The sequence below is a fragment of the Thunnus maccoyii genome, chromosome 1, assembly GCF_910596095.1.
Source record: "Thunnus maccoyii chromosome 1, fThuMac1.1, whole genome shotgun sequence".
NCBI lineage: Eukaryota > Metazoa > Chordata > Actinopteri > Scombriformes > Scombridae > Thunnus > Thunnus maccoyii.
Window position 1 is genome coordinate 1899260 of NC_056533.1, and position 15704 is coordinate 1914963.

General features: G+C 39.1%; 1 protein-coding gene across 3 annotated transcripts; it reads left to right on the top strand.

Moving 5' to 3' along the window:
* The first annotated feature begins 4084 nt into the window (after window positions 1-4084).
* On the top strand, window positions 4085-11452 carry mtfmt (mitochondrial methionyl-tRNA formyltransferase). 3 transcript variants are annotated; one of them, XM_042410141.1, is made up of 10 exons: window positions 4085-4463; window positions 6909-7106; window positions 7820-7942; window positions 8024-8126; window positions 8212-8287; window positions 8383-8474; window positions 8566-8644; window positions 9683-9756; window positions 10586-10678; window positions 10926-11452. In XM_042410141.1, the coding sequence occupies exons 1-10, from the start codon at window positions 4273-4275 to the stop codon at window positions 10929-10931; spliced, it is 1035 nt and encodes a 344-aa protein (XP_042266075.1). In that variant the 5' UTR covers window positions 4085-4272; the 3' UTR covers window positions 10932-11452. The 3 variants fall into 3 exon arrangements, with proteins under 3 accessions (XP_042266075.1, XP_042266068.1, XP_042266059.1); XM_042410134.1 differs by having other exon boundaries at window positions 4086-4463; window positions 10586-10794; XM_042410125.1 differs by lacking the exon at window positions 10926-11452 and having other exon boundaries at window positions 4086-4463; window positions 10586-10902.
* Window positions 11453-15704: the final 4252 nt, after the last annotated feature.

Below are 15704 nucleotides of genomic sequence, written 5' to 3' on the forward strand. Positions count from 1 at the left end.
GTAGATGGATAATGGAATGGTGTTTCATCAAATTTGTGTAAAACTAGAGTGCGCCATCATGAAACCACCAGAATTTAAAATAAAAATTTCTCCCTTTTGGTTTGCAATTTTCTTTTCATAGGAGAACACAGGACGTGATTTACAGAGCAGATATGTATGCTGAAATGACAAAAAGATGCTATTTAATTTCAGTTGGATTTAAATCTTTCCTCATGTATAATTTGTTAGCAGTAATTCTGCCACTGCAACAGCATTGTCACAGTAGCATAGCTCTAATACTTCATGTATGTATCTTACAAATAATGTGTTTTACTATAAAGACGGAGAAGTTGTAGGCCTTTACTGTGAAACCAGAATTGTTGATGCAAGTAGGGAGTTCCTAATGTTAGCAAAACATATAGTAGGGTCCAAAAGTCTGAGATCAGTTTCTCCTAAGTGGTCTCAGACTTTCGGATGCTATACTGTTTACTGATAACATTTTTTCTAAAGAAATCAGAAAGTTAATTTACACGTTGTTATACCCCCGAACAAGCATGGTCAAAGAAAATTGATTAAAAAAATGTCAGTAATGGTGTGAAGTAGTTTTTAACAGTAATTAATAATAATAGTAATAATAATGATGATACATTTCATTTATAGAATGCTATTCAAGATGCTCAAAGATGCTTTACACAGACAGTAAAATAAAGAAGTTAAAAACACTTAAGGGACAAAGTAGAACAAGAAGTTAAATTAAACATTAGAAGCACTTGTAAAAAGGAGTTTTGAGTAACCTCTTAGACAGATTGGAGCTGGACTTGTGGTGGGGATACAGACATTTTATTGGCAAGACAGGCTGAAAGAGCTGAGGGGGAGATAGATTTGAGATTGCACAAGGATGTTTTGCAGTCCTCTTTGAGGATGGAAATTGAAATTTGGATACTGATATCCATGGTGATTGCCAGGTGGTCAGCGATGTTGAGATCAAGATTATAGAGCTGATGTATTGTCAGACCAGCGGAGCAAACCAGATTCAGGATGTGATGGTGGCTGTGAGTGTGGAAGTTGATATGTTGTGTGAAGTTGAAGCATTTTAAAAGTTCCAGGAAATCAGAGGCGATTACAGTGAGTGGCATCAATGTGAATATTGAAATCACCCAGAAATAGAACAGAAGGTGAGGTGGCACATAGTTGGGTCAGAAAATCAGAGAAGCCAGAGAGAAAGGAATAGATTTGGTTGACTGCAAGGGTGTTACCAGAGAGTTTGAAGGTATTGTGTTGAAAATGACTGTGTGGCTGGAATGGAAATGCTGGTTGTTTCAATGTCCTACCCTAACCCTAACACTGACAAACAACATGTTTTTCTCGCTGTAATCATTCCTCCTGTTCATACTGACCATTAGAAGATCCCTTCATAATGACCTTACAATGGAAGTGATGGAGGACAAAATCCACAGTCCTCCTTCTGTGCAAAAATGTATTAACGTTTATCTGAAGCTAATATGAAGCTTCAGCGTCCAAATGAGTCAAATCAAGTAGATATCTTTCAACATTACAGTCTTTTTAGTGCCAACGTCCCTCTTTTTGTTACTATACTTCCACCACAGCTCAACAGGGAAACACTGTCTGAGGAAACACAAAGAGGGAATTTGATGCTAAAAAGACTGTAAATGTGTCAGATATCCACTTGATATGACTAACTCAGACTGATGAAGCTGAATATAAGCTTCACATCAACTTTTAAATGACTGTGTGGACACACTGTGGATTTTGGCCTCCATCACTTACATTGAAAGCACATTTGAAGAGGATCTTTTAATATCCAGTATGAACAAGAGGAATGATTACAGCAAGGAAAACCTCTTTCACTGCTCATGTGGACACCTGACTGCTGTTTGAAGACAGGCTTGAAAAATTGTGATCCTGTCCTTGAAATTTATGGAAATATTGTGACATTAGTCCAACTGGAGTAAGAGAGCAGCAAGTGAGCCAACTGTCAGTCACAGCTGTCAATCAACGCCCACAAGGCAGACATCAAAGCATCTTATTAACAGAGCGATAATTTCCTAAATGACCACCAGCACACTAAAGACTCTCCAGCTGGTCCAGAATGCAGCTGCACGTGTATTGACTAAAACTAGAAAAAGAGATCACATTTCTCCCATTTTAGCTTCACTACATTGGCTTCCTGTAAAATCTAGAATAGAATTTAAAATCCTTCTCCTAACTTACAAAGCCCTTAATGGTCAGGCACCATCATATCTTGAAGAGCTCATAATACCGTATTATCCCACTAGAACACTGCGCTCCCAGTATGCAGGCTTACTGGTGGTTCCTACAGTCTTTAAAAGTAGAATGGGAGGCAGAGCCTTCAGCTATCAGGCTCCTCTTCTATGGAACCATCTACCGGATTCAGTCCGGGGTGCAGACACCCTCTCTATGTATAAGAGTAGGCTTAAAACTTTCCTTTTTGATAAAGCTTATAGTTAGGGCTGGCCAGGCTCACCTTGGATCAGCCCTTAGTTATGCTGCTATAGGCCTAGACTACTGGGGGACTTCCCATGATGCACTGAGCTCCTCTCTCCTCCTCCTCCTCTCCATCCGTATGCATTCATGTAACATCAATGCATGTCACTAACTTTGCTTCTTTGCTTGTTTTTTGTGCTTTCTCATCTCACAGGAAAACCTGAGTCCCGGGCCGAACCTTCGCGGTCCTTCACAGTCCTGATGGCGTCCTTCCCTGGCTATTGCTGCTTGTGCTTGTTGTTGTTGTTGTGATTGTTTTTCTTCTGTCCCCCCTCCCCCTTTCCCTCTCTCTTTCTCTCTCTCAACCCAACCGGTCAAAGCAGATGGCCGCCCACCAAGAGCCGGGGTCTGCTTGAGGTTTCTACCCGTTAAAGGGGAGTTTTTCCTTACCGCTGTCGCCAAGTGCTTGCTCATGGGGGAATTGTTGGGTCTCTGTAAAGTAAAGGGTACGGTCTTGACCTGCTCTATGTGAAAAGTGCCTTGAGATGACTTCTGTTGTGATATGGCCCTGATGATGATGTTGTTGTGTTGTTTTTTCTTTTGATAACTAGATTGTCTGCCATGTGCTTAGCTAGCCTATCAGAGTGTATATCATACGTGTATGCATTTTTCTTCTTGCACACATATACAATGAACTTGATATGCAGTGTATCTGTTGGAATATTATAAGAAAGGTCTCATTTACAGACTCATGCATAGAGTTTAGCTTGCTGCTTAAATGACTATGAATGTAACAGTTTATGATTGGAGTTATTGGTGTTGCATTGTAAGGTTAAGAAGTCTGGTTCCCATTCTGTTTGAAGAAAGACTATCTTGCATCAGTGTATACTGTTTTAATAAAATGTTTCATTATTGACATGGCTTTGTGTTTTTACGCAGTGATAATACAGATAGAAGTCTTATATCTGCATGTTAAAAAAAATGTTAGTAAGTTATAAGTTTATCAATTTCAAATAAGCCATCAGCAAACCCATATAATTCACCTGCAATTATAAGTATTAATAAACAGGCTAAATAATAAATGGCTCTTATAGCAATCCATTAAGTTTAGAGTTGTAAATGTTAAAATAAGTTGCTTATGAAAAGATTTTGTTATGTGGTCAAACATTCCATCGGAGGGGTTCCTGATGAACTAAAGACAATGATCAATGAAGCATTAGTAAATTATGTATTAACTAATAATAAAGCCATAAATTACTGAAGATAATAAATGTTTATAAACAGTGAGTGAGTGGTACTGTAAAAATACACTGCAATAGATAATATAAATAACAAAAGATAATGATGTATGAATAAATGTTTTAAAAATATAGACTATATAATAGCCCTTCAGCCATTTCTGCCTATTATTTAGAGAAATAAAAGAAAAAAAGATCAAACTATGGGCCTTCCTGGAAAACGGACCTTTCATCTCTCTGTTTAACCCACCTCTTGCTCCTGCGACACACACAGACACACACACACACACACACACACACACACACACACACACACACACACACACACACACACACACACACACACACACACACAGTGTCCAGCAGGTGGCAGTAAGCGTTTGCCAACCGGCAATAACATCTACGTCAGGAAGAAGGGACGGAAGTGCAATTGTACACATGGCGGCCTCCACAGCAGTGTCACTGTCAGTCGGTTTGGAGCATGGATGTATGTAGGAAGGGTTATAATACGTCAAATTCCCTAGAATTGGTATGTTCATACATTCAGGGTAAATCTACGTCATCGCAGATATTTCGGTAGTCAGCACTGATGCGGTGGACGCGCGGCGGACGCGCGGTCGGTATGCTGACAGCCTGCAGGAGCGTCCTTCGCCGCCTGCAGCACTGCCAGCCGCTTGCGGTATGGAGGCGGCACCTGTCCTCCGGACCCCCCTGGAGGCTCCTGTTCTTTGGCTCTGATGAGTTCGCTGTGGAGTCTCTAAAACTCCTCACATCCAACAGGTGCGGTTCCTGCACAAGAAGCTCAGGCTCCTTCCTTTCTTTTATTTATAGAGCTGATGAGGAAATGATTGATGATATTATTTGACATGTATAACGCCAGGCAGGCAGAGACAGGATGAAAAATATTGCTTACTGCCATGACTGCGTTTCACTCGCTGCTGTGTTACCATGGTTACATATGTATACTTACACCGTGGTCCGGGTGAATACTCCTCTCTGATTAGCCGGTAGGTGTGCGTTAAAACCGTTTAATGCACACAGTATTTCGGCTCGAGTTTAATTACCGTTCGAAATTCATCCGCAGCTCAACTTGTTACCATAGCAACATTGTTAGTTTTGAAGAAAGGGAGCAGCAGAGAAAAAAGAAATGGAGAAGAAAAGAAAGAAACACAAGGCACAAGGAAGTGACACCTGAAAAGCTTCAAATGATAAAGAAAGAGAAGAATGAGATGAATACAAAAAAGGCAACAAAGTGGGCAGTTAACATACTACCAAAAACAAAAGAACACTGATTTTACTCTGTGGTTATGCTTAATGACACCTTACATGAATTCTATACCTCGGTTCAGGCTGGCAGTGAGTACAGTGTGGCAAGTTGTCATGACAACGGTAAAGTCTTGTTTCATAACCTTTCGATTTTGAGTGCAAAACTTTCACCAAAAATTTGCAAATGCTTGTATTTTACATTGTTGGCAAATAACCATGTAATAAGCGGGATAATCAACTTGTAGCTGTGCGTTAAACGGTTTTAAGGCACTTCACCTTAAAACCGTTTAACACACACCTACTCATTGATTATCCCTTACTTTGAAAAGATCACTTCCTTGACAGTTCCAAGGGCAGTTCATGCTCAGAAGGTGGTTTTAACAGAAGTTAAGATTTTGAATTCTAAGGTCAAATATCTGTTATTAAAAGTCCAGTGGTTGGTCAGTTCATCACAGTAAAGACACATACTATTATAAGAAAACTTTATTATTATAACAAATTTCATAATTAGGAAATACATCAAATCCAAATCGGGCCCTCCAACAAAAACAGTTGGCCCTGTAACAAAAGCTGAAGCTTTTCCCCTTTATAGATGACATCAAATCTTTTACATGACGCTACATAAATCTATAGCAGATAGCAGTGTAAACACAGGGCTAATGTAAATCTCAAAGAATATGATCTGTTAACCTCTTATAAACTTATGATATTTATGACAGGTAGAAAACATCATTTGGCTGATCTGACCAGAACAAATTTGGGTCAATAACAGTACTTTCATCCATAAATGAAGCAGACCAGTGTTTATTGTGTGTGGAAAGCTATCAGTTACATTTTTCATGTTTGAATCATTTTTTTGCCAACTCTTTATCAACATGAGCTGCTGTAATTCTGTTTGCCGTCACTTACTAATGAGAATCGTGACATCAGTTTTATCCTTGCATGATTTCAAAGAAATAAACAAACCAAATATACAGTATTAAAAACATATTGGGCTGTATTTTCACTGTGCCTGTAAGACGTTGGTCTCCAATAAATAGTGCTGAAAAAACTGGCCCATGGTTGAACCTAATTGCTGACCCCTGAAATACATTCTCGTTACAACGAGAAACTCTTTCAGTTGGATTAAGAAGCGTGTGAAAATTTGTGCTACAGCTGTTATGCAATGTTGATTTAATATGTATGTGGCATATTGAAATATCTTCTGCTGCTATGTAAATCTAAGTATCAGATCAGGTTCGGCATCGGCAAATACTAATATTAATGGATCGGGGGTAGTAAAACTTTGGGACAGTCAGTTCAGTACAAAACTAGAGATATACAGTGCTATTTTTTAGGGTTAAAAGCTCAACAGCCACTTATTTGCAACAGTAATTACATTATGATTGTTTCTGTGGGTTTCACAGTCTTTTAAAAAGCCTTTAAGGAGGAAGTAATGTGAGTTACTGTGTATCACATCTGAGCGAACGACAGTGTTCTTAGTCATCCTTCACCAACAGCTACTGATATGATCAGTGATGATGGTTCAGTATAGTCAGTTCAATTTAAAGACGAAGTGTTAAAGATTAGTTCGTACATACACTGAACACCTTGAATGTTTTCATTCATATTCTTGGAGAAAAGCTGCTTTCTGCAGGTTTAACTTGCCACATTAGTTCCAAACTGAACTCAATTTGAGCTTGAGCTGTCTTTTTGTGTAAGATTGAAAAGCTGGCTAAGCCTCCAATCCTGCTCTGTGATACAGGACCCAGTTTGTAATATTTGAATTGCTAGTTTCAGATTTAAATTATAATTTTGCCAAATTAGACAATTTTGTTGTGACAAAACTCTTGTGTGTCTTGTGTTTAGACAACATTTAAGAAGTTTGGCTTATTTTGTTATCCTGACATTCCATTTTCAATATGGTGTCTGGCCTTAAACCCTAATCTTCTGCTACTAACCTTCATATTGTTTTTGTAGGAGCTCCTGTGGAGGGATAGTGGAGTCCCTTGAAGTTGTTACTTTGTCTGGTGACATCCCAGTGAAGAGGTTCGCTCAACAGAACCACCTACCGCTCCACACCTGGCCTCTTGGTGATCTGCATGGACAGTTTGATGTTGGGGTGGTGGTGTCTTTTGGCTGTTTACTCCATGAGAGACTAATCAACAAGTTTCCATAGTGAGTATTTATTGTCTATAAGTGATATATTCTATAACCTGTTGAAAGGAAGGATGTGTGATGATATCGTTCAAAGGAAGAGCTGACGAAGTTCTTATTTTGTAGACGTTTATTAGACGATGGCCATCGGGTCCATTCCATGTACAAAGATGGTCTGGGCAACGTACCACTGTCGGTGCATAGCTTATATGGGGTTACACCTCTGTATCTTATCACATGAATAACATAGGTTTTCCATGGGCACTAGGTCAGTTGGGAGCCCTCCAATCAAGTAATTGACAGCTGCCTCACAACATATTATGTGTCACAACATACCACATCTGGAACAGTTCCAAACTTGACCATGGATCCATTGTTTGTATTTCTAAGATCCCCCTGAAGGGCCATACCATGTTACCTAAGGTGACATGCAGACTCTGAAATGTTTATGTCACATGTCCAACACCCAAAATCAATAACATACATAGGGTCAGATAAAAATCATACTAACACCTGTGGACTGTTTCTCTGCTCTGGTCTGGCTGCAGTATAGGAACAGACCTCTTACCCTCAACTCACTGAACCTATGACTAACCTATGATTTCTATCTCATAATCTCATACACTTAAACCTAGAGTCTAATCAACACCACGAGTTTTTGTGGTTCATTGACAGCATGAAATTATAAACTCTTTGTGTGTGTGCGTGTGCGTGCACATGCTGTTTTATTGCAGCGGGATCTTGAATGTTCACCCCAGCCTGCTGCCGAGGTGGCGAGGTCCAGCGCCTGTCTTCCACACCGTCATGCATGGTGATACTGTGACAGGAGTCACCATCATGCAGATCCGTCCTCACAGGTAAACAGAAGGAAATCTACCCTGTGTTCTTCCTGTTTTCTCTTTCATGCTAAACAAAAACAAAATGTCTTCACATTCCAGGTTCGATGTGGGCCCTGTTCTTGCACAGGAGCTCCATCCTGTCCCTGAGAGATGTACTGCTGATGAGCTTGGAGCTGCTCTAGCCACTAAGGGAGCACATCTAGTGAGTTGCTGAAACATTCCTGGTACGTTATCTTCTGACTAACAGGATGGTAACGTAGTTGCTGTGTTTTCTTTCTAAACCACAGCTGATTGACACGTTGAGGACACTGTCAGAGAGAATGGCAAATAAAATGGAGCAAAGTCAGACAGGTGCAACTTTTGGTATGTAGCTCTCTGAACCACAAAGACACAGTCCTGCTACATATAAATCAAGAGGAATCCTTCAAGCTTACACCTTCCTTCTCTCCAACCAACAGCCCCGAAAATCCATCCATCCATGAGCTGGATGGTGTGGGAGGAACAGACTTGTGACCAAATCGATCGTTTATATCGTGCCATTGGATCCAGGGTAATGAGGACTAATCTGGAACTGTTGTTCAGTATGAGCCATTCAAGACTCTGTTGAATATCACTGTAATGATCCCTCTCTCTGCCATCAGATACCTTTGAGAACCATATGGATGGGCAGCACAATAAAGCTTCTTGATTTTGTAGGAAAATGTCACATTTCATTATCAGGTAAGTTTTGTTTGACCATGAAAATATTTAGAGAACTTTTTATCCAGTCAGGTTTATATCCTGGCTTCAGAAATAGAAAGAAGCATTTATTCTGGTTCTGAAATTTAAAAAAAATGCTAGCTGGGTTACTCTGACAGAAACTGGGATAGTGCGGCACATGAAACTGATCCAGGTTTCTAATCTTATTGTCAACAAATCTCATGTTTGGAGCCAAACCAGCAATGAACTGATCTACTAACAAGTATTGTGTGTGTATCCAAAGCCTCCATAGACCTCTGTTGTTGTCCAAAAATCATTAACATCTGGCTGACATCTACCTTCATCCCTGAAGACAGTGGCTACCGTAGTTTGTTTAGATACAGCTCCAAAGAGTAATAACAGCATGTTAATAACCCTCAGGAGTGAGGTTCCTTGTGTGGCAGTGTGTCACTGAGTATATGCAGGAACGTGGTTCTGTTTACAGCTTTGCTAGCTTGTTGTGCTGCATATTACAACTTCTTGACTTTGTACTGAATTATAAATTTCTTAAAGAATGTCACTACAAAGTCAAGAGGTTGTGTTATGTTGCACAAAAGCTAGCGAAGCACTGTTTTCAGGGATAAAGGAACATGTCACCCAGTGCAGCAGTGTGACTCATTGATGTGATTTTTGGACAACAATGAAGCTCTATGGCACAGAGGAATAAGATGTACCAGGCTTTGGATACACACACAATACATGTTAGTAGATCAGTTCATTGTTGGTTTGGCTCTGCACATGACATTTGTTGACTTTAAGAAAAATATAGGAAATCACCAGCATTACACTTTAAAAAGAACACAATTTCTCAGAAAAAAGGATAAAACATTCCTGCCACAATAAACCATATTCTACTACGTGTTGGGTTGAGTTCATCACTATTCACTATCCTTTTCAAAGACTTGAATAGGAATATTTTCAGAAGAGTTAGAGGCCAGATGGCGTAGAGATTTGACGTGCAAGTGTCCGTTGCATTAACCTGAGTGCCATGACCCTGAACTGTCACTGATGTGTTTGCAGATCAAAGGAGGAAACCAGTTCCTGGCTCAGTGAGCTATCAGAAGGAGTCCAACACCCTGGCTGTGTTGTGTAAGGTCTGTCCAGCTCTGTCAAACTCAGTTAGAATACACCTCTCCCTCTTTAACTCCATCCCTATCGCCAAATACCCAATCATCTTTCCATTGATATCAAAAAAGTAATACATGGCTCTCAGGGGAGCATCCTCCAGACTGCTTCATTCAGCTTTTTTACACAGTTAAAAGCAACATTAGCATAAGTGATAACACAAAGAAGCCTTATGAATTTAGCTAATATCTTAGCTGTAATAAACACCAAAACATACAGAAATAGTAAAGAAAACTTGAGCTAAAGATGTGATTTCCATACATTTAACATGGTTTGGCATAAGAAGCATAAACTGAGTAATGTCCAAATATTTCTCAAATTCATTCATTTGAATTAGTATTTTCACACGTGTGGTCTAACTTGTGTAAATGTGGCATCTTATCAGCTTTGTAAAATAATGTGACATGTTGTAATGTACATTTCCACAGCGTTAATTCTATCAGTACAACAAATTCATGTCAGATTCTAGCATCAAATAGCATCTCCATTCCCTAACCAGTTCCAAATCACTTCTACTTTGCTGGTATTTAAACTGCTGTTAAGCTACATCCCATGAAACTCATCACCAGCAAATTAAAATAGGAGCAGATAAGAAAATTGTGAATTTGACAAAAAAAAAAGATCAAATGAACAGTTAAAATTTAGAATGAAGGCCTGCTTCAAATAGAGGTCTGGTTTTTGTAATGTTTTGAATGAAGTGACAATAGCACTGCAATCCCTTTCACCCTTTCCTTCAGATTTATGTCATTCTGATATTTATTTGTGGCTCATTGTGTTGATCTGGGTTCCCTGTTCCAGGACGGCTGGGTGGGCTTCAAGGCAGTGCTTCTGAAAAAAAGGCTGACAGCAGCTGACTTCTATAATGGCTACTTGCACCAGACACTGAAGAAGGTGACGCCCCATCAGACAACTGAATGCCTGTTTGTCAGTAGAAAAGGAGTAACGGAAGCTGATCAGATGAGAGAGAACTCAAGATAGTTCATTTATTACTCTTGTCTGCATGTAAAGTACGATATTATTGTATTTAATACTTGCAATAAATGAATATGCTGCTGACTGACAGATACCAAGAACAGTCATGAAAATGTATTTATATAAATATTAACCTAAAATGACTTTTGTTTCCATGACTTGAAAGATTTGATTCACCAGTTATCTGGAATGTAGTGCCATTGCAGCTGGAGCGTCTGCTTGGATGGATTATAAGGACCACGGGCCCTGGACACAAACTCGCCATGAGCCCCTAACTACACTCGACCAGCGTGTGAACCCCCTGTGCACAGTAGCACAGGGCAGCCCAGTCACACCGCATGTGTCTCTTTGAAATGATGTTATTTTGATATTACATGTAGCGACATTTTAGGCCTGTTTTGCTGTACACACATCATGTACAGCACAGCATATTCATCTTTAAGACTCAAAATACACACATGAATAATGCAAATAATTTCTAAGTAACTGTTCAAGAAACAAAATCAGATGTAGCACAGACTATGAAATGTATCAGTTCAAACACCAGTTGTGTCCATCACCACCCGGTGTGGTCTCTGGCACGAGCAGAACTCCAAACAGATTGTAGAGTTGCTTATGCGTTAACTCTGTGGCTGAGACAGCTGACTTAATGATCAGTAACCACATTAAATCTGAAATTTGCTTCTCCCTTCATCTCATTGTTTCTGTACACACGCTACAATCTCACACTAGATGCACTGCACTATGACAGTCCTTAACATTCTTGGCCCCTCGTGTTGTGGTAGCGATGTGAGAGAGCGCAGCCAACTTCTATCTGAGCCCATAAGCTAGTAGTCCCAGTGCAAGCATGCACCATGTCATCTGCAGGAGGCAACTTCTAGCACCTCTACACTACAGTCACCTTCCACCTGTGAAAAAATATTGATTCAGGGAGTATTTGCTGAACCACAGATGAATCTCTTGCTTCTTTTTATTTGTGAGGCTATGCTACTGTAGGCACATTCTCCATGTTTATATCTTGGTTGACCAAGCTTATGTCTTTACGTAATTAAATTGGCTACTTTACAAAACATTCATACAAGATCATAATTATACCCCACTACATTTTTAAATTATAAATTAAAATTTATATTTACATATATTTAAGAGCAACAACAAAGATCTCAAGGCCAAGGGCCTGATTGGCATAGAGCCCTGAGCACATGGCCATATCTGAGCATCTCAGTAAACAAGTGCCTGTTGTGAGAAGAGTAGGCCTAGTTGACCTGTTAGCCTAGCCTACTTTATTTAGAATGATAATTAGTGTGAGAGCTAGAACACAGCTCTCACACTATGGTCGTTGTTTATTGTGCGATTGCTTTAAGCAATCACATTGTTCTTCTCACTCTTTATTCTTATTCCACATTCTGTACATTTTTTTGGCCTTTTTTAACTGCTGCATACTTTGTGCTATAAAAAACATTCAAATGTCAAACTGTGCAGCTATTTCAGCAGATGTCTGTATTTTTCTTTATTGTAACGTGTCAGTGATTTTATATAATTTTTTTTTAAGTATTAAAATTTATAATGGCAGTCTATGGGAGGAATTGTGGAACTGAGTTGGAACCTTTGTCACTTTGAGACTTAACTTCTTGGACGTCACTTATCCTACAGACCCCAACGGCAGCTGGGAGCAGCAGCAGCTAACAGCTTCCAGCTCTCACATGCATTCTCTTCAGGAAATGCACATTCTAGTGTTGCCATTCCATCAGCCTAGGAGCTTTTAAAAACACATCACTGAGAGGATATACACAAAGTTTATTTCCCATTGAGCAGACATGTAGTGGTTTTACATGCACATAAGTAACTAGCTTACAGTCAGCTTTCTCCAGAAAGCTGATTACTTAACTGTCATACAAACAAGAAACTTGGTTACTGTAATGGGGCTAGTAGATCAGGAAACTTGGTTTCCCCAGGTAACATGCTGATGTCTCTGCCACATATACATATAACAACACACTGCAGACAGGGAACAACACAGCAGAGCAGCGATGCATCCTCCTATTCAAAATAATTCCATCCAGATTCCAATTAAAACTGAAAAATTGTCAACATTTTTGCCTTGACAAAAATATTACTTTTAATACGATTTTCCTAATTTGTAGGCCTAGTGTTTTCCAGTGGTCAATGGTATAGCATGTTAAGACTAAACCAGGTTACTCAGAGCAACTGGGTTATGTATTTTATGTATTTTAATTTATTTTTTGGTGTGTATGTCTGTTTCTGAGCAGCCTGACAGTACAGTGAGAGACAGACAGACAGACAGACAGAATGGAGCTCTTCCTCACATAAAAATATTCAGCAGGAGAAAACTTATTTAGACTTCTACAGCCTACTTCGTCTTAGTTTCAGTTTTAGATGTTAGATGGAATTATTTTAAATATGAGGATGCATGGCTCTGTGTAATGATCTCTCCTTTCATCCAGCTGTTCAGTTGTACTTTCTGTCTGCAGTCTGCTGTCATACACAGACAGCAGTGTTCTCCAGGAGAAGCCTACTTGTGGAAAGCAGGTTTCTCTAACCCCCCAGCCCGATTACAGTAACCAGGTTTCTCATTTGACAGCTGAAAAATCAGCTTCCTGGAGAAAGCTGACTGAAACTGGGTTGCTGAATTGTAATGATTTCTAAGGCAAGTACTGTTCAGAAACAATATAACCTTCACTGTCAGGTTCATCAAAGATGATAAGCTATATAAAGTCTACAGTTTATGAACTTTTAGACTTGGCAGAAGTAGTGTTTCCCTGATAGGATCAGTCTGGGGTTTTCAAGACTTCCTTGATTAATCTTGCAATCTTTCTTTAGGTGAAGTTAATGTTATTCAAATGGCAAAATCCTTAACAATGTCCATAAAATCAATCTCACTGGATAGTCTGTCCATTCTGTCATAGTGCAAGTAATTGGTTCTAACTGTGAAAAGGATCTCTGCTGTTGTGACAGTGACAGTTAACGTCTAGAACAACAGGGCAGAGCGAACGTTGCTGAATGTAGATATGACTGCATGGTGATCCACAATAAACATCTTTGCTCTGATGGTGATGACCTGTTGCTGGTGAACACTTCGTCTGTATCGTTTCTAGGGTCCAGGTATAACAGGAGTCAACTATTTTTTAAAAAGTCTCACCGTTTTGTTAGCTTGGCAACCTTAACCTATCTCATTTCTCTACTGAAATCTGCATTTGTGTCTAAAATGCATTTTTGGAAAACATGAATGTCACATGATGAAATGGACACTAGAATTAGACAACAGCATTTACCAGCAACCACTGCATATGGTGAACAAAAACAATGTCCACAAGATGACTTACACAATTCATTTCTTCATAATACACTATATAGTTAAATATACATATAATGCTAATATACAGACATCAGAATACGTGATAGCAGTTTAATAGTTACACTTTCTTGGAAATGTAATAGCAACCATGACATGAGTTACCTTCTTTGAAGTTAACTGCTATGGTAGCCATACAAAGGTGTTAAAGAGACTGCATCATGCAATATTACTTGTATGTGCCATAACCATGTCTAGTGTGCCATGGTGGGCTCCAGGAGTCTAAGGACCCATGTGAAGTTGGGGGTAGACCACCTACAGTGCATTCAAAAAATATCCAGACTTTTTTTTTCACTTTATTGTGTTGTAGATTTAATTCTAAATGGATAAAATTGCTATTTATACCCATCAATCTACACTCAAAAACCCATTATGACAAAGTAAAAACATGTTTTTCGACATTTTTGCAAATGTATTAAAAATCAATAATAAAATTAAAACAACAAAATATATTCACACCATCACATGAATTTTTTGAAAATGCTATGTTTATAGACACATCAATAAAGTTATACTAAAATGGTATTCCAAAATGCGGAAAAAATAATTTTCAGGTGTCAAAATTCACTTGTCAAGTCGAAGTCACCCTTTAAGTAAAGTATGTGCTGAATTGATTCCTATCACTGTTTGATTCGATGTGCCCTTACTGAGTGTTAAAGGGTGGATGTGTTCTATCTGTTTTGCTGTCCCTCTCATTTTAAAGCTCACTGTAGTCTATTAATGCCACTGAGAAATGGTTCAGGTGGTCATGGGTTGAAATCCAGGTATTTAGTATTGTGACTGAAAGTATGTTGGTTTATTTGAAATATACTTACATCAAGCTAGTCTCTCCATAAAGAAACTCAAGATATTTCAAAATAAAAAGATAGTTTATTTTTCAGAAGAAATGCACATTAAACAGTTTTTAAAACCCCAAAATTCTATCTTTTCCTGCCCATTGTCCACCATCAGTGGTTCCTCTGTCTGATCTCCATCTGTAGGTTACTTTGTAGGGCAGTGTTTTAGTCATGGATGTATAAAGAGAAGGTTTTAGTGAATTGGCCTTTAATGTCAGGGTGTCATCCTCATCAGAGCTTCATTAGTTATGTAATGCTGCCATCTAGTGGTCACATAACCATCAACAGAGCGCTGTATGTCTCCATGGAATTCTACCATACGGGTGTTTCATTTACCAGTTACACCAGGCTTATTTCAGTAAATCAGGCTTATTGTTTTGGTAAATTCAATTCGGAGTTAAGTGATCATAAAAACTTATCCCTCCAGACTAACCTGGTCCTGGTCAGGTTAGTTTTCATGCTTAGCTTCACCCCAGGTTTAAACAGTGTTACAATCTATTTGACAGACTGAAACACTGTGTTTCTTCAAAGTTCCAGCCAAAGGTGCTTGTTACAGTATGTTTTCTGCACATGTCAATATAGCTCTCAAGCTATATGCTATATGTCTGCATATTCATGTGAGTGCGCAGCCTTTCTTAAGTGTTTTAAGTGTTTTGCCTGTAGTGCATTTTAAAGGAAAAGCTGGTGTAACTCGCCGACAGTAGTTGCCTCTGTGATGATTTGGAGACCAGATATA